This window comes from Penicillium maclennaniae (genome assembly GCF_028827695.1).
Source record: "Penicillium maclennaniae strain IBT 15551 chromosome Unknown utg000003l:1.0-5670915.0:1.0-5674809.0, whole genome shotgun sequence".
Lineage (NCBI taxonomy): Eukaryota > Fungi > Ascomycota > Eurotiomycetes > Eurotiales > Aspergillaceae > Penicillium > Penicillium maclennaniae.
In genome coordinates, this window is record NW_026623215.1 from 2,040,459 (window position 1) to 2,067,938 (window position 27,480).

The following is a 27,480-nucleotide window of genomic DNA, read 5'->3' on the forward strand; positions in this document are numbered from 1 at the left end:
ATGGTTGAAACGCGTATGATAGGGGTGGAACGCAGAAGTAAAGCAAAGGAATGGAGCTTCGGGATGTGACTAGAAGTGAGAGTGACTCTGGGGATTGAAGGTAGGCCTCACGCCAAACCTCGGCTCTCACAGAGGCAACAGCTCCTGATCTTTCTAAGTGAAGGGAGACTTCCGCGTCGCGATCTCCGATAGCCTTATCGCTTTGCGTCTAAAATCACGTGTGGTGAGATTGGTGACAACCCACAGTTGCCCCAAGTGCTTACTCCCAACTTCTCAATTGCCAATTCTTTTGTTTCTCCCAAATAATCAGGGTTGAACGCATTATTCTTACCAATATGGCTCACACTCTTTACGATGGAACGATTGTGGTGGATAAGGCCATCCTCAGCACCCTGTCCCACATACTCCACAAAGCGGAGGAACGTCCCAATGCTAGCGCCCTGCTCCAGGCACGACTCATCGATGACATGTACCCGTTGACCGACCAAGTTAGGGTCACCACCCAATTCTCAGAGTTCCTCGTCGCACGGCTGACTGGCCGAGAGCCAGTGACATTCGAAGGAAGTCCCAAGACATTCGCAGAATGCTACGAACGCATTGACACCGTGCTGAAGTCGCTCAACGAGGCCGACAAGGATGTCGTCAACCAACGCGGCGATGTATGTGAGCTGACGCAGCTGGGTCCAACAAGAAAGGCAGAAATGAGCGGTGCGGCATATGCCCATACCGTTGCGCTGCCGAACATCTACTTCCATGTTACTACCGCTTATGGGATCCTGCGAAAGGAGGGTGTGCCACTTGGCAAGCTGGACTTCTACACCGGCTACTTCCCCAATTTCACCGCTGCTGCGACTCAGTAGAATGATATAAGCCTCGCGGCTACACATTTGTAAATAGATGATCCTCACTCAATATTACAAAGACAGTCTACACTCCAATGACCGTACTCCAATCTTGTCCTTATCTACTATGCACACGTGTCGTACCTATACAGTATAACCGGCCGAATCCACCAGTCGTGGCTCAGCGGCAGCCTCAAATGTTCCATCAGGAAGAACACGGATTGCGTGTGAGCCACTCTGTCCAGGAGCAACCCACGTAACGTTGTGCCCGAGACTCTCCATGAAAGCGACAGTGGAATTATCGTAAGCATATTCGAAGGTGACTTGGTTTGGGACCAATTGATCATGGAGACGAGGCTGGGCGAGAGCCTCTGCGGCACTCAGGCCATGGTCGATGACGTGGATGATGTTTTGAACTGTTGCAGTGATGATTCGGCTGCCCCCTTCGGTGCCAGTGACCAAGAGTAGAGAGCCATCTGGTCGAGTGACTATTGCGGGTGTGATGGATGACAGAGGTCTTTTCCCCGGCCGGATGAAGTTGGCTTCAGAGGGAATGTATCCGAAATCATTTGATGTATTAGGTATGGAAAAGTCTGGATCGACTGGTTAATGCATCACATGTAGCAAGCTCTTCAGTACATACCATTCATCTCGTCATTCATGATGATACCTGTCTCGGGAACCATGACTTTGCTACCAAAATGAAGATTGATGGTACTGGTCAAAGAGACGGCCATACCAGTGTGATCGACCGTGGCGACATGAGAGGTCCCAGGACTAAAAATGTCAGTATTTGGTCTGAGTATCTTCTCACCGAGCGGGGGAAAAAAAATAACACTTACGTGTCCAAACTTTCGAGACCGGCGGGGTCGTAGGCCGACACATCGAGAGTATGCGTGTCTGAGATCTTTGATCGAATCTCGGCGATAGTCGACTCGTTGAGCATATTCTTTTGATACTCGTCCATGCCCTCCACAAATAATGGATCACCTAGGTTCGATCTCTATTAACGCATTTAGTGCTGGGCTAGAGAAATCTAAAGGAGTCTCTTACCTGGCCATAGCCAAAGCGCATAGCCTCATCCATTCGGTGAGTGCTTAAATTCACGGCTTTATCTGTTTTGAAAAAGTCTCTATAACCATCCAAAATCTTCAAAATGCTCAACAGAACAACTCCACTTGAAGGTGCAGTTGTACTTGTGACAGTGTATCCACGGTAATCGATTTGCGCGGTATCGCGGATGGCAACGGTATAATTGCAGAGATCCGCCAAGGTCATCGTTCCATTTTGCGCCTTCAGAGCATTGACCATAGTCTTAGCGATAGGGCCGGTGTAGAAAGCATCTGCACCTTGCTCGGCAATAGTCTCGAGGGTGTCGGCGAGTCGCTTCCGCGTCATCGTATCTCCTAAGCCCACTCGAGTTCCGTTCGGCGCAAAATCCAAGGCCCATGTGGGGTTAGTAGTAAGGAGATCTACACCGTCCTTAATGGCAGACTTCATATACTTCATCGTGTCTTCGGTAACAGGGAAGCCTTCACGGGCAGTGCGAATTGCTGGCTGCAGAACAGTCGACCAGGGCAAGGAGCCATAATTCTTGTGCAGATATTCAAGACCACGGACCTCTCCAGGAACGCCACTTTCACAGCCGTCAGCAGTTGATAGATCTCTTCTACCATCAGAAGAATGGACCTACCTTGCCAATCCTCCATGCATGGAACCTTCCACATTCGTGTAGAACATGTCCTCGAATGCGGCGGCTGGTGCGGTTTCGCGAAAGTCAATAAATTCATACGAACCCTTAGGCGCTCGCACAAGCATGAAGCCGCCTCCACCGATTCCACTGTGGTACATGGCTGGGACAAACTGGTTAACACCATACCTTGATGATGTGCTGGCTATGACGAGACTCACCAATGACCCCAACACAAAACTGGACAGCGACCATCTTTCGAAGTGAATCAGTACTTCTTCTCGTTCCCCAATCCATTTTATGCTGCACTTACAGCATCTGCTGCATTGCCACCCATCTTCAACATATCCGTTCCATGTCGTGAGCAAATGGAGCTTTCACTTGCGACAGCCCCTAGCTTGCCCGAGCCGAGCTCATCATTCCACTCTTTTTCACCTCCTGGGTGGTGATGTGGATGATCTATTGAAGGTTTCTGGGCGCGAGCTACACTTGTAATTATAAGTAGCAAAGCAGTAATGGCTAAGACGCCAAATCTTCTCAAATGAAGCATATTCCTGGTATCTTCCCAGCGGTGGCGCTGCGAACTCAACCACGACACTTGTTCTTTGATCGCCGACGAAGGTTGTAACAGGGGCTACCGCGGCGATATGTTAAATCATATATTCGTGACGCGATCTTGACGCGAATGGGGGGAGGAATGACAAGCATTTTTCGGAAAACTACCTACCTGCTTCTCCACATCCTGACCGGCGATCTTTCCTGGTCGCGTGTCATGCAGAGACCCTGCGACAGGCGCATCGCTCTGTGCTTGGGGTAACATTCTTCGCCAAAACGATAGTTCTCACAACCAGAATCTTACAGATAGTAAAAAAAGAAACATCTTCGAGCAAGTGCATAAGAAAAGAGAGAAAAGTGCCCGAGTGTTTATCTTAGTGTGCACTCAGATATCGGAGTGGGAGTGAACCCCGCTGATAAGGCGCCCGGGGGCAAGCTTCTATACCCGGCTGTCGCGAGCTTAATTATTAATCGCTTTGCCTGAGGAGAGAACAAGTATTCTTCCTGCTTTGTCATCCGTGCCGTGACAAGTTCTCGATAACAGCGATATACGGCCTTGTTATGTGTAAATGCTGTGTCAGACTGAAGGAAAAGCCGTGCATTTGATCGACCTTCCCCAATACCACAAGTCTCACGTGGTAAGTAAGCGCGATGACCCGGCGAAAAGCCTTGTAATTCGAATATTGCTGCATTGAATTTCTCTGGCTAATTCAAATAAAATTAAAAAGATAGCTGCGGATTGTACATGTGTATACCTTTGCTGGTGTCGAAGGCGTTCTTCGATCCCTTTAAGTGATATTCCAGGGGAGCACATAACCCGGTTGGCTTGCCGCGACTAGTATTCTTTAACCTATACATTTTCAGATTTGAGAATCGTTACTTCAAATACATTTCCATTTATGTTTTATAGAACACGTTGCCCTCGAAAAGGCGACGCGCGGTTCGGATAACCGCAACCTGCTTTATTTGAATCCTCCCATCTCCAGATAGACCCAAGGTAGTCTCAGCCTGTATCACACCAGCCGGATGTTTAATTCCCACTGGTACGGCATTTGCAATCTTCTGGCCCTCAATCTCCATTCCGTGCTTAGGAAGCTTACCCGCCACACCTTCGCTAGCTAAGCGCCATGCGACTGTGCCATGGATTGCCATAGCAGCACCGATGCACACCGCGCCGGTGAGTTGCAGACTAGTATGGGGTCTTCCCATAGTGAACGAAAGCACATCCAGATCCGAGCTTGCATCTGCAGGTGGAGATAAGAATGCGATTTTAGGAGTGCCTTGCACGGCACCTGCTGTCTCAATATTTGCCGCCAATCCGAACTGAACAGCACCTTCTCTTCGAATGTCTTCTGCGACGGAAATGAAGACTTCATCTGCTGGATCTGGCCAGCTGCAGTGACCTTTCCTCTTCAAAGATCGAGAGTCCACCAGAACGAATGGATTGGCCGCATCGACCAGACTCACTCGCACTTCTAGAACTCCCACTCTCCTTGTTCGAACTGCGAGAGTCTCCTGTGTCGCGCCGCTGGGGAACATCTTCCCAGTCATACTGCCTTCGGGATTGAGAAATGCAACCTTGATAGGACTTGACGTACCCTCCACACCAGGAATGCGACAATTTCCATACTCCTTGCACGTTCCGTTCAGAGACAGCTCGATTGTTTCCACGATATTTTGTCCAGTATTGGTGTTAAAAATGCGGACATCGATCTGCATGCCAAATTAACCTAGAGAAGATCCAAAAGATTTGAGCTTACTTACCTCGGTTTGACCAGGTGTCACCTTCACAAGTCCCTCATCCACTGCGAAAGGGCCCACACCAGATGCAATATTTCCGCAGTTGCCAGTCATGTCTATCTTCGCTCGGTCAGGAGCAACTTGGACGAATGTATACTCGACGTCGATGTCAGGTCGGTTTGATTTGGCAACCACGGCGACTTTTGAAGTCGTTGAGGTGGCGCCACCTATACCATCAAGCTGGCGGCCATTGCCATTAGACGATCCCATTGCCGATAGGAGGATCGGTGCCCACAGCTCTATTGTCTCGGGTAAATGTTTGCGGTGGATGAAAAGGCCTTTTGAAGTTCCTGATCGCATCCATACGGCAGGCAATGACTGTCTTGTTGGATAGGCAACATATTTGTCCAGAGGTAATGCCTTCAATATCGTATAAGTGTTGGTGATGGTCATGGTGTTTTTCAGGTGAAGGGTGCGTTGCATCGGCGACTTTCTTTAGATTATAAAACACCACCTTTGAAAGTCCGCAGCCCAGATGATTTATATATCGATGTCTACTCTCTTCCAACTGATCTTCAAAATTCCTCATATTGCCGTTCATCCGCATCTCCTTCACATCCATTTTTTCCTATGGTTCAAACGGTTCAAAACACCCGTTCCGCGGGAAGTCATCTTCCGCGGAAGTAGAAATACCCACGGCAACAAAGTTACCATGGCACGCTCTTTGACTTCTTTTGAGAGTTCCCCGAAGCCACGAGACAAAATGCGGGGGGGATTTTGATACATAAAAGCATCTCGCAAGGATGTGATGGAACAATGAGTACGCAACTGTTCAAGAGGTCTCGAGCTGAACCTCACACAGATTATCACCTAACATGACGCCTACAGCCCAGGGGGGAACCGTCGATGCTCCCCAGCATAATGTTCGGGTCTATATTCTCGCAATAGTCACCTCAATGGGTGCCTTTCTTTTCGGATATGACCTAGCATTCATCGGAACGTCAATTGAATTGGCGCCCTTCAAGAGGTAAGGCTTGAACGCAATCCAATTGGGTCATATTCTAAACCTCTTCAAGAGATTTCGGACTAGAAGGCGCATCTGAGGCAGTTCGAAACTCATTTTCTGCCAACATCGTTTCGCTTCTACAAGCCGGGTGTTTTTTCGGCTCTTTAGCGGCTGCGCCTGTCAGCGATAAATTGGGCCGCCGCCTGGGCCTGGCTCTTGGCGCCATCGCGTTCATTGCAGGCTCTATTATGCAAACTGCATCTGCCGGCAATAAGCCTGTGATGTTTGTAGGCAGAGTAATTGGCGGTGTAGTAAGCATCTTTTCAAGCAAGGTCTCCTTGTATTCTGATTTCTGACAAAATGTACCAGGGTGTCGGCTTTGCCAGCATGTTGGTGCCTTTGTATACTGCCGAGTGTGCACCACCGAAGATTCGAGGACGACTTGTTGGAATTTACGAGATCGGCGTTCAAATCGGTACCTGCCTTGGGTTTTGGATCAACTATGGCGTGGATCGCAACATGGCACCGACTTCTTCACAGTGGATGACACCATTTGCATTGCAACTTATTCCCGGCGGTCTACTAATTATTGGGTTAATTTTCATGCCAGAGTCACCGCGATGGATGGCCAAGGCATATGGGAGAAATAGAGCCGTCGAGAACCTCTCTCTGCTGCGTGGCCTTCCTGTTGATCATCCGGCCGTTGAGGAAGAGGTTAGCGATATCCTTCACCAGCTAGATATCGAGCTTTCTGATAACCTCAGGAATACTCGTGCTGCATGGAAGGAGCTGATGCAGCCCGGACTCCGGAATCGGGTGTTTATTGGCATCATGATTATGGTATTCTTCCAGATGTGTGGCTCAAATTCCATCAATTACTACTCACCTCAGATTTTCGGATCGATTGGTCTGCAGGGAGCTGAAGCAACCCTGGTATCCACCGGCATATATGGCATTGTCCGGTTGGTGGCCGTCTTCTTTGCCATGTACTTCGTTGTCGACCGCTTTGGGAGAAAAGCGATGTTGATCGGCGGAAGTGTGATGATTGTAAGTCCCAAAATACTGCTTCTACCTTTTAGAGAACCAACTGACGACAGCAGGCTATCTCAATGTGGCTCATTGGAGTGTTTGTCAAAGTTCAAACGTCAACTGCCAACTCGGGTGGATCCTTGAGCGGAACTTCTTACGCAGCGGTGGTTTTCATCTTCGTCTTTGCTGTCTCATTCTGCTTCAGTTGGGCTGGTGTCCCATGGGTAATTTGTTCCGAGATTTATCCCCTGCGCGTGCGAGGTTTGTGTGTTAGCATTTGTGTTGCCACCCATTGGCTGGTCAATTTTGTCATTGCAAGAAGCACACCATATATGATTTCAAACATTGGATTTGGGACATATTTTGTGTTTGCTGCTTGCACTACGTTGGCCGTGCCTTTTGTTTGGTTCATGGTGCCAGAGACTAAAGGGATGAAGTTGGAGGAAGTGGACGCTCTTTTCGAAGGGCGAGGGCTTATTCCGCGGAGGAAACAATGTGTCGAAACGGCGGAGGAGGGTACTGACGAGAAGGGTGCTATTGAGCAAATTGAGAGAGTGTAAATCTGATTACGAATCCATGATAATGAATTTTTCACAAGAGATTGTTGTATTTCTTTCTGCAATAACGTTAATTTCTTTGTGCGACGTCTTGATCGTCGGCCTGGGAAAGAACGCCGACATTTTGGCCTAATTAGTTGCATCAGCAACTGACCATCCCTACTAGACGATCATACTTGATTGTTTTTGACAATATATTCTGGCTTGAAGTGGCAGACGGGAACATGTTAGTTGCCTTTATTCGTAGTCCGGGGACACATTACTTTCTCAGGTAGTTGATATCATGTCGTTCTGGACAAAATTCAGAGATGCAGGGATACATATTTCATTATACTGAGCTAGATATAGTCTTACATTTCTCCCCTCGTTGTCAAGCTTTCATTTCTCAACATTTGAAGCTGCAAAATGCCATACTTTGTATCAACTGCCGTCATAACGACCGCCAATTGCTAACTATACAGTATGCTGTCTTGCACGGATCCATTAAAACCAAACAACATATCATCATCGAGCTGCGCCTCGAAGTATGCATCATGATACCCTGGGATGACGGCAGGGGCGAAAATACCAGGCGTGACAGGTGGAGCTGTAGTAGGACCAGCGGAACTACTGTAGCTTGGCTCATAAGAGACATGCCCTTCAGTGTGCCTGGTATCCTGTCGAATGAAGCTCTGGATAATCATATCCATATCCAGCTCAGATGCCTCTGTCTCCGGCGGTGTCATCTGACCAGGTAACACAGCTGGTCTGAGACCGACTTCGTCAAACTGAACCCGCCTCTCAAATCCATCCGACTGCTCATCGGATGACTGCCCTGGCCGGGAATTGCCGCGCCCGTGTCGACAACTACTCAAGTCGACCCCCATGCGGTCCGAGAGATGCATAATCACGTTTTTCGCCCGTCGGACAGCCCAGTTGGTTTCTTGGTTCTTTTGGAAGATTTCTAGGCATTTCCAAAGACTCGCGTGAGCTCTACTTCCACTTTCTCGCTGGGCAGCAACTCGCACATAAATGGTAGCGGCAACATAAGTCGCATATGAGATCAGATAGGGGGCATGTCTGATGGAGAACGCATTATCGTAAGCTTCTAGAATTTGTATTATGCGAGCCGCGGCTGCTGTGCAAGTAGTAAATGAGCTGATAGCAACTGATGGGTCGGTCGTGTGGAGATGTCCTTCTGCCACAAATGGTCGATGAAGAAGGATAAGCAAGACGTTGTACAAGGCCAAGAGTGAAAGAACATGAGGTGGTGGTGTAACCTGTGTGGCAGGATTGCTGAATTGTAAATGTTCTGGCAGTGCGTTATACCAATCCTTAGATTGTGTATCCAAAGCACTCAATGTGGTGAGCAACTCCTGGGGTGACCGGTTTGAACTTCGCTCTGAGTAGACCTTGTTCAAAATGCTGTTCAATATTAATGATAGCTTACAAAGCTCTGTGAATGTGGAAACGCTATAGGCAGGCGATCCTGGGTATGACTGAACATCTGTATAAGCAAAAGGCTGCCAATGTTCCAATTCTTCATATTGGTCCAAGAATGTCAACGAGACCTGGGTGTCGAAGTCCTGTAGGCTTGCGGGGCGACCTTGGTACAGAGATTGAATCTTGTCCACGACAAAAGCACCCCAGAACACCCGGCGACGAATTTCTATATCTTCGTCGGATAGGCGGCGCATATTGCTCAGCATGGTAGCATCTACATGCATACCGAGATCGATAATCATCCTGAACGCCGTACCAGCATAAAGCCACGCAGCACTGCGCTCATCGCCCAATGCAAATAAAGAACTGGTCATGACCAACAAAGCCTGAATCGTGGTAATTTCACTTCGATCCAAAGCACTTCCCAGCAGCTCTTTCACACGCTGGCGGAATGTCCATCCAGCAGTGCGGACATCATCAGGATCTCGACGAACCTCGGGGCGGGTGCTGAACTTTGATGCGCCGAAATAGATCGCGTTCAATAGAAGCTTCGAAAAGTAAGGTCCACCAGTGGCCATGTCCCGCATGAAAGCTGGGCGGTAGGTGATCAAGAAGGAGTGGTGCTGGCGATTCCAGTGCAGGGATAGTAGGTGCATCCCCAACTCGGGGTCGACCCCATCGAAGTCAAGCTTTCCCTGTCGCATATTCAAAGCTTCCAATTGCTCTACTTCATCGTCAGACGGTGGAACTCAATCGGAACTTGCGTGTCTTACGTTGATAGGCCGCTTCCCCCATCAACTGCTTTCGGATATGCTCTACCGGCACCTGCGGATCTGCCGACCGAGGATGGCCATGACGATCGGTCGGAGCATCATCAAACAATGTGCTTGTCAGTCCATGGTAGCTCGACTCGCCATTTGGCGAGATAAAAATCCGCGAAACAGCTGAGTGGGACCGCTTGGCACTTGTCACCGGAGCATCAATCTTCGAAGACCGCTGTGTTTCTTGCCGTAGCTGGGGCGGACTGCCTCCCTCAGGGTCATCTCCGTCTGGTGATTGAGTACCAATGTGACTAAAGTGCCGTCGGAGCTGCCTCCTAAGCTGCTGATTTTCTGCTTCCACCTGCGACAGCCGGGCTTTCGTGGGCCTTCAAACAATCAATTAAGGAACATACGAGTTGATGAGAGATGATGTACCTCGGCTTATCAGGACCCGGGATGTAGGCGCATTCCTGGGCATATGTCTTGCAGTTGGTACATACCGGTCTAGCGTTATCGCAACGGAACTGTGTGCACCGTTAGCCCATGCAATGCCAGGGGACCTCAAAGCTCTGGAATTCACTTGCCTTCCTCCGTCGGCAAAATGCGCAGGCCTTCGCGGCCCTCCGCGGCTTGGACGGTGTGATCCTTTCCATTTCCCAGATTGCAAGACATGAGGTTTCTGTGGCCCACGGGAGAGCAAGTTTGGGCTACGAAGGGGCAAGTTTTCTCCGCGGCAAGTCTTCTCCCGTTCCCCGCGTTCCCCGCCAAAGAGTCTATAAGTCCGGGATGCCACCGAGGACCAATGCCGAGTCTCCCCTATGAGCCAATACGACTAATGGTTGCCACTCTTACTATGGCCGCCCTTGCCCACTCAGAACAAGCTCAGGCGCAGAAGGCACAGCGCGTTAGTCATTCTAATCTCCCTCGATACTCCGAGTAACCTTGTATACAGGTTCACACTCCGCAATGGATTTCCCTCGTAGCTGGAGGAATTGCGGGTGGAGTGGAAGCAGCTATCACGGTCTGTGTATACCCCCTGGTATACACCTGCTCAGTAACTAAGTCTTCACAGTACCCATTCGAATATTCAAAGACACGAGTCCAATTACTGGATAACGGCGCCGTTCGGACGTCTAATCCCTTTCGTCTCATCTTCCAAGTTGCCAAGCTGGAAGGTGTCGGTGCTTTATACAAGGGATGCTCGACCCTGGTTATCGTTGGTCACCCCGGTAACAATTTCAGTCTGAACCCACATTGACCAAAACACCTAGGGAACCACGGTCAAAGCTGCGGTCAGATTTGTGTCATATGACACAATCCGCAATGCTGTTGCCGACGATCGTGGGGTGCTCTCACCTGGTCGCGGCATGCTAGCGGGAATGATTGCAGGGGCAGTAGAGAGTGTATTAGCAGTGACACCAACCGAAAGAATCAAAACTGCCCTGTCCGTATTTCCTATCATGGTGGAAACCGAGAGGCATCTAGGCTGACTTGATTGACACCCAGAATCGACGACGCGAAAGGGGCTCGCCAATTCAGATCCAGCTTCCACGCGACTCAAATATTGGTACAACGACATGGTATTACTGAACTCTATCGAGGTCTTTTGTCTACTGCGATGAAGCAATCCGCCACCTCTGCAGTCCGTATGGGGACATACAATATGCTCAAAGAGGCCATCAAGGCAAAGGGCATCAAGACAAACGTGTTCACAACGTTTGGGATCGGTGCCGTGGCAGGCGTGGTGACCGTCTATGCTACGCAGCCCTTTGATACAATCAAGACACGAGCACAGGGCGTTCAGGGAGCCGGCATTGTGGAGGCCTCCCGGAGCGTGATTCGCGATTACGGGGTCCGGGGATTCTGGAAAGGCAGTTCCATGCGACTGGGACGACTTCTTTTGAGCGGTGGCATCGTGTTCTCTATCTACGAAGAGGTCTCAGCCATTCTGTCTCTTGGGATACAAAGATAATTAAAATAGAAATAGAGATAGAACACATTGCCCACTCAAAGACTTTTGATTTCCGAATCCTAGGCCACTCACCATCCAAGGTTTCATATTTAACCTTGATCGATACACATTTCTTCCTTTCCTGAGTGAACTGGACCGACTGATTTTGCTCATAAATATACAGAACAGGTGTCATTCATAGACTACGCCTAAGCGGTTTGTTCAATCAAATTATACCGCGAAGTCAAACCCAGACTACCCATGCTATGATCAAAGACTTCAATCGAAGTTGATTCGATCATGACATTCGACTAAACCATAACCTATACTAATTTGCCATGCTAATTTGGCGGCTGATTTTACATATCAAATCCTTAATTTGATCGAAATTTGGAAGTTCAACGCACCCAAGACAGCCCTGACAGTGCAGCTTGACAACATCAAATAAGCATCGGAGAAGGTCCAAATCTTGAAAAGTATGCACAAAGACCTCATGTCACAAAATCAATCGCGCTATGCAAACATACACCAGGCATTCCTCTCATCAATATCAAAAGCCCGAACCACATTTTAAAGGGTTCTCCCAAATTCAAACTGTCGTGGTAATGTAATAATATAGCAATGAAACCCCCCTAAACGAAAACAACAATCTCTCCCCGGTCATTCCGTCTCAGTCGAAGCGAGCGCCAAAGATCCTTCTCGTCATCTTCCCTCCGTTCACGATCCGCGCGACTGCGGCCCTGATCAAGGCCCCGATTAGCATCATACTCATCCGAAAGATCGCGATGGAATCTCTTCAGAGCCTTATGCACCGAGCAACCGCGCTCACTATCCTTGGACACGAGAGATAGGAAATGCGTGGCCATCTCGCGCTGCAGGTGTGCTTCACCATGCGTCAGCGCCTTTGACTTGGAGTAGACAGTCACCTGGCGACTGTCACGGTTGGGGGAGCGAGAGTCAGAGCGATGACGCTCGTCGATCTGTTTCTGACGGCGTGAGGGCCGGTCATCAGCGGGGTTACTGCTCTTGCGCTTGGATTTGCGCTCCCGCTCACGGTCGTGTGTCCCTGAGGCGGCGCGCTCGCGGTGAGACTTCTTCTTGCGAGTTTCGAGTTGGCCGTCGTCGCTGGATGAGCTGCCGCGACGGGCGCGGACGAGTGCGCGAGCGTTGTCATCTTTGCTGCCATTAGAGACAACGGAATCGCCACCAAACATGGAAGAGACGAAGCGCTCAGCGCGGTTCTTCATAGAGATTCCAGGCCTTGGTCCCCGTTTGCTTCCTTGCCGTTGCGGCGCGTACGCTTGATGGGGGACGAGTTGTCGTTGTAGGGTGCGCGGGTAATGACGTCCGGGGTGTCGTCGCCGTTAGGTGAGGCAGAGCGCATCATTCGATTCAAGCCACCGGTCAGGCCAGAGTGAGCCAGCATCGGGGTCCCTGCGTTGTTGATGACGCTGGATGGGGCGTCCATCATAGGAGTATCGATGTCGTTTTGAGGACTGCTCATCTCGTCGCCATGACCACGCTTACGCTTCTTCTCGCTGGTTGTGCCAGAGCGCTTTTCCTTGCGGTCCTTCTTCTTCTTGGATGCTGGAGTAACGAACTCGGTCGAAGCATTAGCCGTCTCGTTGGGGTACTTGGACGGCGGGATAGGCCCTCCACCGTATGAAAAGCCATTCTCCTCATACGCGATGTCGTAATGACCTTCGTCATCCGTCTTAGTATCCAGCTTGGCGAGAGCGTCGCTGGGCTCGAACAAGGACTTGGCCTTGGGGTTCATTGCCATCTGCTCCTTAAGGGTAGCCAAGGTAACCTTGGACGCGTTCGGAGTCTCGTCGGTGACCAGGTAGTCGAAGACGTTAACAGCCTTTGTATCCTTCAACGCATCAGCGGTGGGCTTCGCCTCAGCCGCGGGAGGAGGAGTAGGGGCCGGTGGGGGTGGTGCGTTGATGTGGGACTTGGCGAGATCAGCATCCGACGCAGAAGCATCCTCGACCCGGGGTTGCTGATTGCGCGCATTGGTGTTGTTTTTCGCGTTCTGGTTGGAAGTCTTGGGGCCCTTCTTGTTCGGCTTTTCCTTGTACAGCGCTCCCTGATACTTTTGCGCCTCGCTCATGCAGGACTGGAAGACAAGAGTGTGTTAGCGGAGATCCTGGAGAAGAGGCATTCAAATCCATGAAGCCAGGTCCTCAATTATGCCATTCGCGAGTTTTACACCCACACGTAGCCGTGCGAAGACCAATTTGAACTCAATTCAGCCAGAGACGTACTGTATGCGCGCGATACTCCGTGCCGTAGAAATGGACCATGCAGTCAATGCAGGTGAAAGACGCGCCACGACACTGGTTACGGTGAGGATCGAGCTTCTTCTTGGTGAGAATATCACCACAGTTCTAGCATGACGATTGAGTGAGCAAAGAATTCCCCGGATGTCTGCGCTTTGATCGCCGGTATAGGCTTCCATCCCACTCACCTCGCACGAAAAAGACACCATGTTGACGGTTGACAGCGGTTTCGAGGAAAGTATACAATGCGCTTAAGTTGAGTATCAACTGCCGAGGATCGATATCAGAGCGAACGATGTCAAGCAGGATGCGACAATCACAGTCACAGAGGCGAGAGAACAACTGCGGAGATGAAAAAGGAGGAAAGTTATCCCTTGCAGACTCTCGGCGCTTGCACAAGATACCCGTTCCAGCCGTTCGCGCTATTCTCGACGATTTCTTTTTTTTCCCTTTTTTTTTTTTGCGCGTCGAAATTTGAGAAAGGGAAGGCGCGTGGAAATACGCTAACCACTTCCAGTAACCACGCTAGGCCGAATTGGGTTGTCTTATTGATCCTGCCTAGAAGATTAGGTGTCAATAGCAATAGAAAATGCTTGAAAGTAATCAAATGAATAGAGTCGAAACACGAAGGTTGCATGGACGATTGCATCAGGCACACAAGCAAAGCCAGGTGGTTTTATGGGGCCATGTTTCATCGCGCCTGAACGCGACAGCCCCGCGACAGAGGGGCCGGGGCCGATCGGGGTCCCGCCTACTGAGATTGGTGGTTCATGGGGACAAGGGGGGGGGCCACAGTCAGGAGACCAGATTCTTTCATTTGTTATCAGCTGAAAGCCCCAGCTATTTTTGGCCAAACTCAAACAATTAAACATAGGCGGACTTGGGAATAATGGGCCTAGGCTAATGTGACTGCGCGGAATGATCCAAGCTTCTACGTACTGTTTTAGGCTATGGGCCTGGTGGGGTGATAGGTTCGCATTTGGATTTTGTTCACACTGGAGTGCAAATACCAACAACGAGACCTCCTTGGAACAGTCTAGACTTGTCCACAAGGAAGCAACATGGCGAAATCGCGCGCTGGAGGATAGCTCTCCTTCCAAAGCTTTTGAAGACAGTCTTGCGAAACAAAGACTAGCGTGTGCGATAGATACAGGATTATGGTGTAGACCCTATCATGTCAGACCTCGAGGATAAAAGCCCAACCAGGACCGGGTCATGCGCAACGGAGCCTGGATCACCGGATAGGTTGATCCTGGACCGTCGCGTTCGGGTCATGCACTGAGAATTCGGGGATCGGCACGGTGACCCCTTCCCATGGACAAGAAGTACGGACGCACGGCGATATATTGGTCCAGAGCAAAGATTGAGTCTGAGCATAAATCTGGCGCACTGGTTGCAGCGGAACGGCACGTAGATGGAATATCAGGGATGAGGGATATATACGTTTGGATATTATCGGGAACGAGGAATGTACACCAGAGACCAGCTCCATATGCTAAAGCCAGAACGCCATGCAAGATCGACAAGCCTGTCGAGTCTGTTCGACCGAAGAGTGAATGCGCGACATTAATGATGTCAACCGCGCGTGGTCCTGTAATGCAAGTCAGTACGCTATGCGCTAGCGCGATGCGCGAAAGAGAGACACTGACGCTTCCTTGGAGATTTCCACGGCCAGGTGATCGTGAAGATCGACCGCGTTCTGTGGCGTATCTGCACGAGTCGCCGAGCGCCCATCCTTGGTTTTCTCATCGCCACTTTCTTCATCGTCGGCGCATCCGCAGTCGTAAAAGGAGCCGAGATCGTTGCAGTCGAATTCTGGTTTGTCGAGCATCGCGTTGACCTCGTTGTGAATAAAGCATGCCCCCCTGCTGCCGCATTACGCGAGGATACTTGTGGTGGGTACTTGCTTAAATGTTGTTGGAAATGTTCCGCGCATTCGCCGCTGTTTCACTGTTAGATGGATCTAGTACTGTATGTAACACGATTACGAAGGAATCGTAGGAAGGGTAATGTGGAAAGGATGTCCATCGTACCAAGGATAAAGTCGCGCGAAAAGGTGAATGTATGAGCGCAGGGCTTCCTGCTCGTCGAGGGTCGGCTTCTCGGGGAATCGCGCCATGACGGTGTGGAAGTACTTCCATGTTGCACGGCCCAGCTCAGCTCTGTAAATCGCGGCCAGAGAGTCAGTCATTCCATGATTGTCATCTCTATTAGAAAATAAATCTTACTTGGCAGTCTCATTGCCCAGCCTCGGCATCACAACAGCCCCTTTCAATAAATCTTCTTGACTGGTAATCCCTGATGCAGGCGGATTATGTGAAATGTGCCCTGGGGCTCGGACAGCGGGACTCGAAGGTCCCTGCGGACGGATAAAGAGGAAGAACAATAGGCATATTGAGATCGCAGCGCTGATGGCGATGCGCCGTGTGATTTGCCGGTTCGCCATGGCGGGTCGAGGAGCTAAGGTATTGTCGCCAAACGTCCGAACCAACTGGCGCTTAGAGTGATGAATAGGCAGGGCCTTCCCTGAACACACGAAAGATATAGCGTTCTGAGAGATTGAGATTGCTGAAGTTTGTACGAGGAGAAACCTTTCAAAGTTCGTCAAGTCCTGACGTGTCGTGTCCGATAACGGGTGGCTTAGTCATGTCCATATGCGGGCACATCTTATGGCTTTTGTCGTCGGGAGATACAGACTACTACCTTTTGGATGGCCAAGTCTTACGTTTTGAAGGTCCGCAATCAAAATCTTTTATGTCAATGCATTGGTATTTGCCGGAGATCAAAGATTCGGGATCGATGGCAGCTCATGCTCTGACCCATATCGGACATGCTCCGGGAAAAGCTTGGATCCTCGAAAGCTAAGAGGGCTCGAGTGACAGGCCGACTGGACACCTTTTGAGACCGCCAGAAAGGTGCGCCCGTCACTGGACACCATGCTGCTGGAAACTCGAAGGCAGACAAGAATTCAAAGCTACATCTATGCACTCTGCATCTCATCCTGTGCGATGCTGTCGCTCAAACTCGGAGGCAAGTCCTCCTTGCTTGTACCCCAGTTACTCTCTTTGTCACCCAGCGTCAGCTCGAGCGTCATGTCTTCCGTGAAAAATTCATGTCCGATCCAGCTCTTTGTATATGGCTTGCCATTGAGCTTAGCACTTTGAACATATATGTTCTGGTATGTCTTATCGAAGTTGACGTTGCGGATGGTAGCTGTCTGCTTGGTTTCTGGGTGAGTGATTTCAACCGCTTCGAAGAACGGGGGAGTGATGAGGTATACGTTTTGTCCTGGGTTTGGGAACAAGCCCATCATGCTCCAGGCCAAGAAGGAGCCCATGGCGCCGGAATCGTCATTTCCAGGCAGGCCGCTGTGAGTTCCATTGAAGGATGTGGGGATGTAGCTGTGGGCCCGACGGGCGGAGAGTGCTGGACGACCGGCATAGTGGTACTCGTAGACAGTAAGAAAGACGGGCTCGTTGCCGATATCGGCCAGACCTGACTCGTGGAAGTAATCGAGGCGAGCCACAAATTGCTCGGGGCCACCAACGAACTTGATCAATCGGGCAATATCATGAGGAACATAGCTATAAAATATAAAGTGTGAATTTGAAGCTGATAGCAGGGGTGATCCATACAAGAGATACTCCCAAATGCTGGACTCGAATGTCTCAGACGGGTTCGAAGTCAGAGAGCAGAATGTGGCCAAAGCACTGCAAGCAATGGGATCTTGGAAGCCCCAGGTGCCATTAAGGTACTTGGGTTGGAAGAATCCCTTGAAGCCAGTGTCAGTTCCATTTTCCAAGAATGATGTCTGATCAGGCTTAAAAAGATTTTGCCAATTGCTGGCGCGAGACAGGTATTTTGTGTAATCGTCCTGGTTAAGACCCTCGGCCACAATCGAGAGAACGTAGTCGTTATAGGCATACTCCAATGTTCGTGAGATACTGCGAGAATTTGTTCCAAACCCGAGGTAGTCAAAGTCGAGGTATGGAATGTAGTTCAGTCGTTTCCAGCTCTGAAGACCCCCGCGTCCTTCATATGACCATTCCAAAGGTTCATTCTCGGCGTCATTGACCATGGCAGTGTAGGCAAGCTCCCAGTCAATACCGGTCAAATTTTTGACATATGCATCTGCAATGACCACATCGGCATTGGAACCACCTTGTGTCCATCCTTTGCAAAGGGACATGCGGCAATCGGGCAGCCATCCCTCATGCTTGAAGGTATCGAGCAGGCTGCGGACCATGCGGGACTGGGCCTGAGGATCTAAGATGGTCAAGAGCGGGTGCTGCGCTCGAAAGGCGTCCCACAGGCAGTAGAAGGAGTCAAAATACGGCTCGTCACTCTGCCAAAGAGGGTTCTCTCCAGTCATGTCCTGAGGCGAGAGCATTGTTCTGTAAATGCCACTCCAGAAGGCAGCGAGCATATCGTCGCTCGTGCCGCCTGAAGTAACCTTGATCGGTTCGAGCTTCTCGCGCCACGCATTCTCAGCGTGTTGTCGTAGTTTTGTAAAGTCATTGAGCGGATCTGGGATCTCGTTCTCGGCGTTCGAGCAAGCCTGATCAGTGCTTAGATAGCTGACACCTACTCGCGCCGTGACAACCCCGTCAGCGGGTCTCTCAAAGCTCATATATCCTCCAGCCTGAAGATAGAAATTGTTGAATCCCCGAGTAACAAATAGCTCCTTCGGGTCCGAGCCCGCTCGATCATTCACCCAGATCCCACTATCCTGCACCTTCGCGCCGACAAAGTCAGCGCAGAAGAAAGCCTGATAATACCCAGCTCCAAAGCTTGGCAAAAAGGTTCCATTCCCCTGGATCCTTCCAGCTTCCGAGTCAACACTAACAGTCGCATTCTGCCGACCATCCCAAAGATCCGTCAAATCCAACGAAATCAACGGATTCAACAATTTCCCCTCAGCAGTCTTTTGCTCGGGGAACGTAAACCGATAAAGCGCCGCACGTCGCGAAGAAGTCATCTCCGCCTTCACACCACTTTGCAACTCGAGCGCAAAATACCCCGGCTTCGCATTCACTGAGCTCACCTTGTACGGTGTCGCACGCGCAGTCTTCGGAAATTTGCAATTATCTACGGCGTTACCGTCACAGATCTGTGGGAATAGAGGAAATTGACCCATTGAAGGATTCCCGCCTGTTCCACTATCATGCATGTGAGAGAAGCCGGTGACATTGCTTCCGTCCGTTGAGAATCCGCCTGTATTCTGCCCGTCGACATCGGCCACGGGCTTCGCGAGGCCGTATGGGAGACTTGCACCAGCAAAGACGTTACCACCATTTGTGGAGCCGATGAGGGGGTTTACGTGGATGAGGTCATCTTTGGCTGCGAGTGTTGCTGAAAGGAGAGCTAAGCCGAGGATGCCTTTGAGGAACGGCATAGCGTGGAATGTCAAGCGCGCGGTTTACGCGTCGCCGGTCCTGTTCATGAGAAATGGGATCTGGATTGAATATTAGAACGATCGTAAAAATGATATGGAAGCATGGTGGCTCAATCGCAATGTGAATTGCAATGTCGTAATGTCGCAATGTTGCATTGTTGATTCGATCGACGGTGGGAGCAACCGTGGAGCGTTAGCGTTAACGCAAGGGTTGCGGTGAAAGCGGGGTTGGCTGTTTGTATGAGGCAGTTTGTATGATAACAAAATGTGAAGTCAAGAGATATATTATGGACGAAAGAGTCTGCTGCAAGGACAGAAGCTGTAAATATGTGAAAATTTGAATAGAGGTATATACAATGTGATTGTACAGATCTTTTTTTTCTCGTCCAGTTCAGGACCCGCTAGGGCCAGGATGCATCTTCCATCAAGTTCGGAGAATTCCCTTTCGAGAACCAGGAGTTCGTGATCGTGTCAGGCGCTCTTCACTGGAAGACCATAGTTCCCTTGTTCTGCTTCTTACCGACGTCGTAATTCTTCCACATGCCTACGGCGGGAATCAAAAGAACCAAGATGCAGGTCGAGGCAATGCAATTCATACGTTGGGAGTACCCCCAAGCGTGGATGGTGGCGTCACGGAGAACGGATCCAACGGGATATGCATCCTGGGTGGTTATGCCGTCCATATAGATCTGAGTAGCGTTGCCTTTGAGGTCATCGGGCAGCTGGCTGGCGAGCGCGCTCACGAACGTGTTGTTATAGATAGCGGCAGAGACCGCATATCCAATAGCACCACCGATACTTGAGAACAGGCCGATAAGGGCAAGCATCATCGGTGTGCCTTCACGACCACCGCCAGCCATGACGGCCATATCCTCACCAATGACCAGAGTACCGCCAGCGAAAGCAATGAAAATCTGGCACATGATAATGTAACCGATGCCGTGGTCTCCGCCGCGGAAATAGATCATCAGGCCAGAGCCTAGGAGCATCAGAGGAACACCGAAGAACAGGCAGACGTACTTGAAGCGACGAGTAGCCCAGATGAAGACACCAAGCAATGGGGACCAGAAGCAAGAGCCAACATTGTAGATTTGAACCATGTATCCAGCCTTTGTGATGTCCAGGTTATAAGTAATTAGGACATAGTTGTAGAAGTACTGGTCCCACAGGTAAAAGCTGAAGTACAGAGTAGCTGCACAGATGCAAGCACCGAGAATGGTGCGTCGGCGAAGCAGCTCATAGCGGATGAAGTGGGTACGGGCGAACCACTTCTCCCAGGCAGCGAAGACGAAGAGCATACAGAATCCAATTACCACCAGGGCAATAAAGGTGGCGCTAGAGTACTGAGAGCGGCCATACTGGGCCAGACTGAAGGGCAGTAGGAACATCACCCAAGCCGCCATAAGCAGGAAGGCACCAACCACATCAAACTCGTGGATGTAGTGAACGATTGACTCCATCCTGGTGCGGCTGCTGGAGCGGGGCTGCCAAACACCCATCTTGATAGCCTTTTTTTCGTAGAACTTGAAGATGGCAGCCAAAGGCAAGAAAACGGCAGGCTGGATGATGCAGAACATGCCGTAACCCCAGCGCCAGCCGGCCAGATTGTAGATGTGCTCAGCAGCCAAGGATCCGGTGAATGCAGTACAAATGAAAGGAGTCGATGCAAATGCAAATGCAAAGGCACGCGAACGAAGACCCGTGGTATCCGCCACGAAAATGTCAAGAATCAGATACATACAATAGTAACCAATCCAATACAGCACATAACCGGCCGCGAATGCATTGGGGCCATTGCAAGCAGCCAAAATGATCATACCCAGAATATAAATGGCAGTCGAAAACACCAAGGCCTCCGCGCGGCCCCAGAGGTGGAGGGTCTTAGCCAGAGGTAACTTCAGCACACCACCGATGACTGTAGACAGGATGTAGGAAGTAGAGACTTGTGGGGCGGACTGGAAGCTGGAGTAGACGTAGTTGATGAGGGTACCGCTAATGGCGGAGTGCAGAGCTAGCATGAAGAAACAAACCCAGATCCTAAAGTGGGAGGAATTATTAGACATACAATTGACCAAATTCCCGGAATATATCCGGTCAGGGATTGGCTGCTTACCATGCGTAGAGACCGAAGACAACCGGACGGCTCCAGACCAAGGCGGCAGCTTCAGCTTTCTGCTGACCTAAACCAGCCTGGTCTGTAACATGATCGGGGTTCCTCTCAGCTTCCTTGACGTCGTCGTCGATGCCATTGACGCCGAAAGAGTTCTCGGAGCCGTCGCTAGTGTTGGCTTCATATGCCGCAGGAGAAGAACCCTTGCTGTCGGCGCGCTCAGCACCAGATTCCGCCGAATGGGCATGCTTCTCCCCATACGTGATCTCAGAGTCGACAATGGTGCTAGTGAAGCGGCCACCTTCATCGCGACCACGCACGTTGTCGAGAGCACCCATCCTAAAACCCCAGCGACCAATAGGCCGCGATGTAGGGGGACGATAGATCCTAGACCCCAGATAGAGCCAAAGAGCGGTCAAAGGGTGGAGAGAGAATAGAGGGATCAGCGTGGGGTTGCGAAGCACAGGTGGGAGAGACAGCGGCACGGCGGCTCTTAAAGCAGAAGATCTTCGAGCTTCAAGCACCGGGCAAAGGAAATGCCGCTAGAAGCGCCTAGCTTTTCTTGAAAAGTGCAACGGAGCGCATGGAACCCAGAAACCAAGGAACCGTAAAAGGATTTCCACACATGGAGACTGATCAGATAATCCGAGGCCCATCAGATAACAAGCTAGTGACCAATCGGATCACGCAATGGTGGGTGTGGTCTAGCGATTCAATTGGTCAGGAACCCGGCTCCTCCAAATGCGGTTAGTCGAAGTAACAGTGTCGCCCGATGCAGTCCTCCGTTTGCGTGCGACTTCTTTTTCTACAGGTACATTAGAAGAGTCTATGATGCATGATCAAAAGATCATTCTATTCAGAGACCTTTCTTTGTTTATGATTGTTGAACCTGTGGCTACGACTATAGTCGTAGAGGAGAGCTCGACCGGTTACCAGGCGGGAGCCGACGAATTTTGTTTGGTCCCATCAAAGTACCGTCCAATGTCTCTACCGAGGGCGACAACCGTGAGTTCTGAGTCGCTGTGAGTTTCCAGAGCTAGTGCTCCCAAGACAATGATCTCTGGCAGGTGGGTCCTTGACTAAAGGAAAAATGTGCACGGCGTCACTGATTCTTATCAGAATTCGGCTAAGAATCCCAGCACAGCCTCCATCGCAATATATTCTAGCGACTGGAAAGATACCAAGTCCATGGATGGTCTGGGAGGGACACGCCGCGACCGCGCAGATGCCGGCGTGTCCGAAGCATGCCGATTCACCGCGCTGACAGACATGACCCAATTGTGGGACCATGAAGTGACCAGCTCAATAGCCCTAGTGACGTGCTCGGGCCTAGCCTTCAATTTTTTTTAGGCCACACGATCCCTTCTCACGGGCTATTGTCCACTCGACTGTCCACTCTGTAGGCAACTCGCCCGTGAAGCCTGGCGAAATTGCCCAGTCATCGCATCAAACAGGAAAGGTTACGAAGGGTGACACGCTTGGCATGCCCGAGCTTCTTCTCCGCCTGTGGCAAGAACCTTGTCTCACGTCCATCCAGGGATGGCATACCCAGCTCACCCAATCGATCATTTGCCGCATCTAATCTTGATCTAATCAGATTTTTTATTTTTTTTTCCAATCCGACGAGACTTGGAGCAGGTTTTCGGCTAATGCGGCACCGATCCAATCTCTTACGTGATTTCAGGCTCATGCCGTGAAGTTTGGAAGATGTTGTTTTTGGGCATATCTAGCGAAGCCACTAATCATGATGTGGAGCCCCCCCCTTCGGGCACATTGATCGAAGCTTCGACCACACTGCCGAATGGTCCCGACGAGCGGCTCCACTCAGTCTTCTCATGCAGGGTCTGTAAACCGGGTTTCACGTTATCTGATCATTTTTCTAGAGTCTTGGCTGAACGCCGAACCGTATAACTCGTGGCCGCCTGAGACTGACCACCATTCACTGTGGAATTTCTCGAACTTGGCTTCGCCCCTCTCCACTGGCAAATGTTTTTGCCTAGGCAAAATCTGCCGGAATATTTGCCAATGCATCTAGTTCGTCCGAATAAGTGGCGATGATCATGATTTGTACGAAGCCTTTCTGCGCAGGCGCCGAAGCACCATGCGCAAGACCAGCCGAGGAAAATTGTTCCCCACGGAAGCCGCTTGACAGACCTGTCCCACAATATTGCAATTCACTACAGGTCTTGACCGGTGTCAGGTGAGTGGGAAAACGATGGAATAGAGATTTCTTGACTCCGAACCCCTCGGCTTATGGCCATGTAAATCGACATTCGGTGATTGAGTGGTGTTCACCATTCTTATCTATCAAATGTATTGTGGTATTGTTTTCAAGGCTTGAATTTCCGATTCAAAATTGACGCTTTGAGAAGTGGTTGTGATACATGGTCTACCGTTTTAGTTATAATTGTCCAAATCGATTTCTTCTTTCAATTGTTCCCGCCCGCGAATCCTCTAGTTTCTAAGGGCATTCACTCGCCAGCGGTCCTTTTCTCTTCTGGCAACATCGCGGCTCTGCGAGGACTTTGTTCCCAACAGACTCACCCGCATCGACTGCAAATAAAAGCCATGTGTTTGCATAAACACCATGATCATCCTCAATCTCAATAATACTAATCTGTAACACCTCAGGGTTGGTGTCGACAGCTGGGACAAGACGGTCAAATGTTACACCATAATCGTCAATCAACCTAATTTTAATCAATGGCAGAGAGATGATTAGCTGTTGGAATTCAAGAGCTAGTTGCCTCCATTAAGAGAGTTTGGTGTAGGCTTACTCATCCGGACGCTTCTCTGGCATCCAGCCCAAGTACTCATCCTGCACCACTAGATCACCCGGCGCATCTGGACACACATCTCGTCCATATACGACTTGATACGTTAATTATGCTAGCTCCAGACCTGCTGGCTGTGGGAATGTTCGGTCGTGAAGATCCAGACTTCACGGGAAATGTGGTAAAGGCCGTTGTATGGCGGTTAGGGGACCTTCAATTTGGATTCTGAGCGGCAGATCAGGCGGTGGAAGGTAATGCCGGCTGGCGGGAGTGTGAATTAGACCTGGCACTCACCCGCGGGTGACCCTCCGGACCCTCCACCCGAGAGAGTGTATATATTGTAATCATTTTATGGATGCTATGACACTGACGCCCGGTTGCCGGAGATTGATCCTGATTTGGCTAATATGATATTCTTGCTGTGAATAATAGTTGCTTTGATGTACCGTAGTCGAAGCCATTGCTCTTGCGATACATGATAAATAACAACAATTATTTACTACACACATTCAGCAACGCCACCGTAGGATCATGGTCGCTCGCCTGGTCATCGTACGACACCCAGGTGTTGATATGCAGGTGTTGCATCTTGGCCTTTTTTGCCAGCTCCGAGCTCACAAACATGTGGTCCAGCTGTTGGCAGTTCATATCAAAAAGATAAGTGTACCGCTCCGTGGGCTTAATGTTAGCTACCTCTTCGAGATCCTTAAGACCGGATTCATGCAGGAATGTTTCCAACGGCTGCGCAAAGGTGAATTCGTTGAAGTCGCCCGAGGCGATGATCTTGGCTTTGTGGTCTTGGGCCAGGATGGACGATGTAAAGTCCTTTCATCCCGTTAGTATCGATCCAAATTAGAGAGGGAGGACAAACGTACAGCAACGAGCTTCGCCTGCGCCTCACGCGTGGCAACGCCCCCGTTCACCGGCGGGCGGGCATCGCCCTCGATCGACGACCCACCTCCCTTACTCATAAAATGCACATTCACCGTGAAGAACTTGTTCTTGCCGTCGAGCGTTTCCCAGGCTGCGGCCAGCGGTTTGCGGCTGTCGTGCCAGGCGTCATTGGACGGGTCGATCAGGCCGGGGTTGTACTTGAGTTCGGGGCCAGCGAGGACCTCGTTGGCGTCGGTGTTGGAGCCGGGATTGGCGTTGCGCAGGCGAATCACAGAGGGGTCGTACAGGTAGCTGACGCGGATGTTACCGCCTGGTTGGCCGCCGTCCTGCTTGTTGATCGGGTCAATATCGATGAAGGAGTAGTTGGCGCCGCCTTGGTTGGTGATGGCCTGCACGAGGGTCGAGAGAGTCTTGTTGGCGGATACCACTGCAATAGCATTAGCTCGTTCGGCAGGCAGGAAGGGAGGAAGATATACCGCCGTCATTAGTCGGCCCGTCATCATCCTGAATTTCCTGCAGAAAAACCAGCGTTGGACTCTTCAGATACTGCACAATGTGCTGGGCAATCTTGGGCAGCGTCTTCGAGCTAGGAGCGAGGTTGTTGACATTGTACACGCCAAACGTCAGAGCGCTGCAGGTTCCAGCGGACTCCAGATTCGTAGGAGCAGCGGCCGTCGTCTTCGACCCGGTAACATTCAATTTAGTCAGGGAAGAAGCGCATAGTACCCGTACGCCGCCGTGATGATGCCGGTGATGTCGCCAATTGCATCCCCCAGCTTGGTATCCTTAGGATTCTTACTGCCATCCAGCGGAGACCCAACGAGGACAGCCTCGGGGTTCGAATCTAAGTCATTAGCAGCTCGTCCACGGCTTATCGACAGGAAATTCTGGAGAGACAAACCCTTATTTGTCATGGTCAACCCACCCCTCTCATTCTCCCCACTAACCTTCCAATCTCCAAGCACCCACGTATCGCCATAAGTATTCGGCTTCGCAATGGCCCTCACATTCTCCATCCTGACCAACTCGCCACTCAGACTCTCCCAAAAATCCATCCCGAACTTTCCAGGGTTCAACTTCGGATTCTCCCTGCTAATCAGACTCACATTGTTCGGCACAGACAGCACATCCCCCCCATCCAGAGCGGAGAACTGCTTGGTGGGCGGGGTCCGGCTACCCTTCCCACCCTTCCCGAGCACCAGCGGCACGACCTCATTGCCGCTTGAGATGACGGTGATGGCTGATGCCGAGGTGAGTTCCGTTTGATACACGTACGACGGCGAGGAGCGGTACTCCGCTACCTTGCCCGACAGGGTGATGATATCGCCGACGGAGACATTGCGGGCGCCGGCGCTGCCATAAACATAGATTGATTCCGAGGTGGCGTCGTCGTGGTCTGGGGCTGTGGAGCGCAGGTAGAAGCCTGCGGTGCTTTTGGCTGTTACCAGGCCTTGGATGTTGGTGACTGTTTGGTCTGCGTAGGCCGAGAGGTAGCGGTTTCCATTGATTTCGCTGATGGTTAGGGCCGAGGTGGAGGCGAGGAGCGCCGAGACGCAGAGGAAGAGGGAGACTGCCTTTAACATCATTTTTATTTTACCGACTTACCCAGAGTGAGGGCCTCCTTTGTAAGATTGTGAGGCCTGAGACATAGGCACAAGGCTCATTTTTATATATATTCAGTATAGTAAGGGGTAATTGCCTCGGCGGATGCCGGGCAATTGGGCTTGGATACAGTGATTTGACTGACTATCTAGACTATCGTGCTCGTAGGATGAAGTTAGATTATTTCCAGGGTAATCCCGATATCCCGGCCCCTTGCACCAGTAACGGGCCCTAGTGAAGCCCATGTTCTAGCCACGTTGTAGAGCCAAGCCGCCGCCAAGCACGCCAAGAGGGCCCGTGAACGCAACACCAGCCGCAGTGTTCATGATGTAAGGAGAATGCCAAGTCTACTGGGACCTGAATGTCATTCCCGAGGCTGGCAATTGGCAGACTGCGAATTGTGGCTGGTTACCTCTACATCCGATCAACTAAATACATCCGTCGCGTATCGCTCCTTTGTCTTTAGATTATCCAACAACTTCTCCGCCGCAGCATCCTCGTCCTCGCCAAGAGCGACATCCTCGCCACGTTCCCGTGCCTCCTAACGCAATTGGCGTTTCCTCTCCCGGTAAATGTCCTTGCAGGCCTGGCGCACCCCGTTCCTGACGCCCGTGCTGCCACACATAGATCGTAGCGCCTTGGTCAAACAGACTGACCAATTCTTCGCGGTCTTCCAGCATCAGATCCTGCACATGACGGCCATTTGACCCATCCTCAGGCCGGCTGTAAGCCCACCTCACGTCAACAGCGCCCAGTCGAGCACAGTTAATTCATTACCGCTACCTAACCAGGCGGGGAAGAAAAGAAGCACAGCATTCCGCTGCGTTGGTCCTCATAATTGTATCAGATGAAGGAATGGCCAATTTCATT

General features: G+C 50.7%; 13 protein-coding genes across 13 annotated transcripts; 4 read left to right on the forward strand and 9 right to left on the reverse strand.

Annotated features, from left to right (window-relative positions):
• Nucleotides 1–335: 335 nt before the first annotated feature.
• Nucleotides 336–860, forward strand: N7477_002860 (DUF1993 domain-containing protein; the record flags this gene model as incomplete). The annotated part of the gene is made up of 1 exon (XM_056964523.1): nucleotides 336–860. The coding sequence occupies one exon, from the start codon at nucleotides 336–338 to the stop codon at nucleotides 858–860; it is 525 nt and encodes a 174-aa protein (XP_056824476.1).
• Nucleotides 861–986: 126 nt separating this feature from the next.
• Nucleotides 987–3,352, reverse strand: N7477_002861 (gamma-glutamyltransferase; the record flags this gene model as incomplete). Its single annotated transcript, XM_056964524.1, has 8 exons — nucleotides 987–1,435; nucleotides 1,486–1,619; nucleotides 1,685–1,845; nucleotides 1,896–2,478; nucleotides 2,536–2,695; nucleotides 2,754–2,787; nucleotides 2,846–3,166; nucleotides 3,260–3,352. 8 exons carry the CDS (start codon nucleotides 3,350–3,352, stop codon nucleotides 987–989), a joined length of 1,935 nt encoding a protein of 644 aa, XP_056824477.1.
• Nucleotides 3,353–3,984: 632 nt separating this feature from the next.
• N7477_002862 (uncharacterized protein) lies at nucleotides 3,985–5,280 on the reverse strand (the record flags this gene model as incomplete). Its single annotated transcript, XM_056964525.1, has 2 exons — nucleotides 3,985–4,800; nucleotides 4,852–5,280. 2 exons carry the CDS (start codon nucleotides 5,278–5,280, stop codon nucleotides 3,985–3,987), a joined length of 1,245 nt encoding a protein of 414 aa, XP_056824478.1.
• Nucleotides 5,281–5,717: 437 nt separating this feature from the next.
• N7477_002863 (sugar transporter) lies at nucleotides 5,718–7,422 on the forward strand (the record flags this gene model as incomplete). Its single annotated transcript, XM_056964526.1, has 4 exons — nucleotides 5,718–5,854; nucleotides 5,904–6,144; nucleotides 6,203–6,880; nucleotides 6,934–7,422. Coding segments are annotated over 4 exons (1,545 nt in total), but the record flags the coding sequence as incomplete, so codon positions are not given.
• A 446-nt stretch (nucleotides 7,423–7,868) lies between these two features.
• On the reverse strand, nucleotides 7,869–10,274 carry N7477_002864 (fungal specific transcription factor domain-containing protein; the record flags this gene model as incomplete). The annotated part of the gene is made up of 4 exons (XM_056964527.1): nucleotides 7,869–9,565; nucleotides 9,615–9,988; nucleotides 10,103–10,126; nucleotides 10,183–10,274. 4 exons carry the CDS (start codon nucleotides 10,272–10,274, stop codon nucleotides 7,869–7,871), a joined length of 2,187 nt encoding a protein of 728 aa, XP_056824480.1.
• A 181-nt stretch (nucleotides 10,275–10,455) lies between these two features.
• Nucleotides 10,456–11,574, forward strand: N7477_002865 (uncharacterized protein; the record flags this gene model as incomplete). Its single annotated transcript, XM_056964528.1, has 5 exons — nucleotides 10,456–10,506; nucleotides 10,555–10,623; nucleotides 10,675–10,818; nucleotides 10,874–11,046; nucleotides 11,109–11,574. The coding sequence occupies 5 exons, from the start codon at nucleotides 10,456–10,458 to the stop codon at nucleotides 11,572–11,574; spliced, it is 903 nt and encodes a 300-aa protein (XP_056824481.1).
• A 611-nt stretch (nucleotides 11,575–12,185) lies between these two features.
• N7477_002866 (uncharacterized protein) lies at nucleotides 12,186–12,767 on the reverse strand (the record flags this gene model as incomplete). The annotated part of the gene is made up of 1 exon (XM_056964529.1): nucleotides 12,186–12,767. The coding sequence occupies one exon, from the start codon at nucleotides 12,765–12,767 to the stop codon at nucleotides 12,186–12,188; it is 582 nt and encodes a 193-aa protein (XP_056824482.1).
• Nucleotides 12,768–12,796: 29 nt separating this feature from the next.
• On the reverse strand, nucleotides 12,797–14,044 carry N7477_002867 (LYAR-type C2HC zinc finger protein; the record flags this gene model as incomplete). Its single annotated transcript, XM_056964530.1, has 3 exons — nucleotides 12,797–13,672; nucleotides 13,821–13,943; nucleotides 14,024–14,044. 3 exons carry the CDS (start codon nucleotides 14,042–14,044, stop codon nucleotides 12,797–12,799), a joined length of 1,020 nt encoding a protein of 339 aa, XP_056824483.1.
• Nucleotides 14,045–15,410: 1,366 nt separating this feature from the next.
• On the reverse strand, nucleotides 15,411–16,281 carry N7477_002868 (flavin-linked sulfhydryl oxidase ERV2; the record flags this gene model as incomplete). The annotated part of the gene is made up of 4 exons (XM_056964531.1): nucleotides 15,411–15,426; nucleotides 15,485–15,700; nucleotides 15,869–15,997; nucleotides 16,064–16,281. 4 exons carry the CDS (start codon nucleotides 16,279–16,281, stop codon nucleotides 15,411–15,413), a joined length of 579 nt encoding a protein of 192 aa, XP_056824484.1.
• Nucleotides 16,282–16,815: 534 nt separating this feature from the next.
• N7477_002869 (GH92 family glycosyl hydrolase) lies at nucleotides 16,816–19,230 on the reverse strand (the record flags this gene model as incomplete). Its single annotated transcript, XM_056964532.1, has 1 exon — nucleotides 16,816–19,230. The coding sequence occupies one exon, from the start codon at nucleotides 19,228–19,230 to the stop codon at nucleotides 16,816–16,818; it is 2,415 nt and encodes an 804-aa protein (XP_056824485.1).
• Nucleotides 19,231–19,712: 482 nt separating this feature from the next.
• sit2 (putative siderochrome-iron transporter) lies at nucleotides 19,713–21,678 on the reverse strand (the record flags this gene model as incomplete). Its single annotated transcript, XM_056964533.1, has 2 exons — nucleotides 19,713–21,267; nucleotides 21,344–21,678. 2 exons carry the CDS (start codon nucleotides 21,676–21,678, stop codon nucleotides 19,713–19,715), a joined length of 1,890 nt encoding a protein of 629 aa, XP_056824486.1.
• A 287-nt stretch (nucleotides 21,679–21,965) lies between these two features.
• Nucleotides 21,966–22,922, forward strand: N7477_002871 (uncharacterized protein; the record flags this gene model as incomplete). Its single annotated transcript, XM_056964534.1, has 4 exons — nucleotides 21,966–22,086; nucleotides 22,248–22,345; nucleotides 22,460–22,620; nucleotides 22,691–22,922. The coding sequence occupies 4 exons, from the start codon at nucleotides 21,966–21,968 to the stop codon at nucleotides 22,920–22,922; spliced, it is 612 nt and encodes a 203-aa protein (XP_056824487.1).
• A 414-nt stretch (nucleotides 22,923–23,336) lies between these two features.
• Nucleotides 23,337–26,594, reverse strand: N7477_002872 (endonuclease/exonuclease/phosphatase family protein; the record flags this gene model as incomplete). Its single annotated transcript, XM_056964535.1, has 8 exons — nucleotides 23,337–23,494; nucleotides 23,885–24,030; nucleotides 24,118–24,211; nucleotides 24,615–24,939; nucleotides 24,990–25,435; nucleotides 25,485–25,639; nucleotides 25,735–25,852; nucleotides 25,910–26,594. 8 exons carry the CDS (start codon nucleotides 26,592–26,594, stop codon nucleotides 23,337–23,339), a joined length of 2,127 nt encoding a protein of 708 aa, XP_056824488.1.
• Nucleotides 26,595–27,480: the final 886 nt, after the last annotated feature.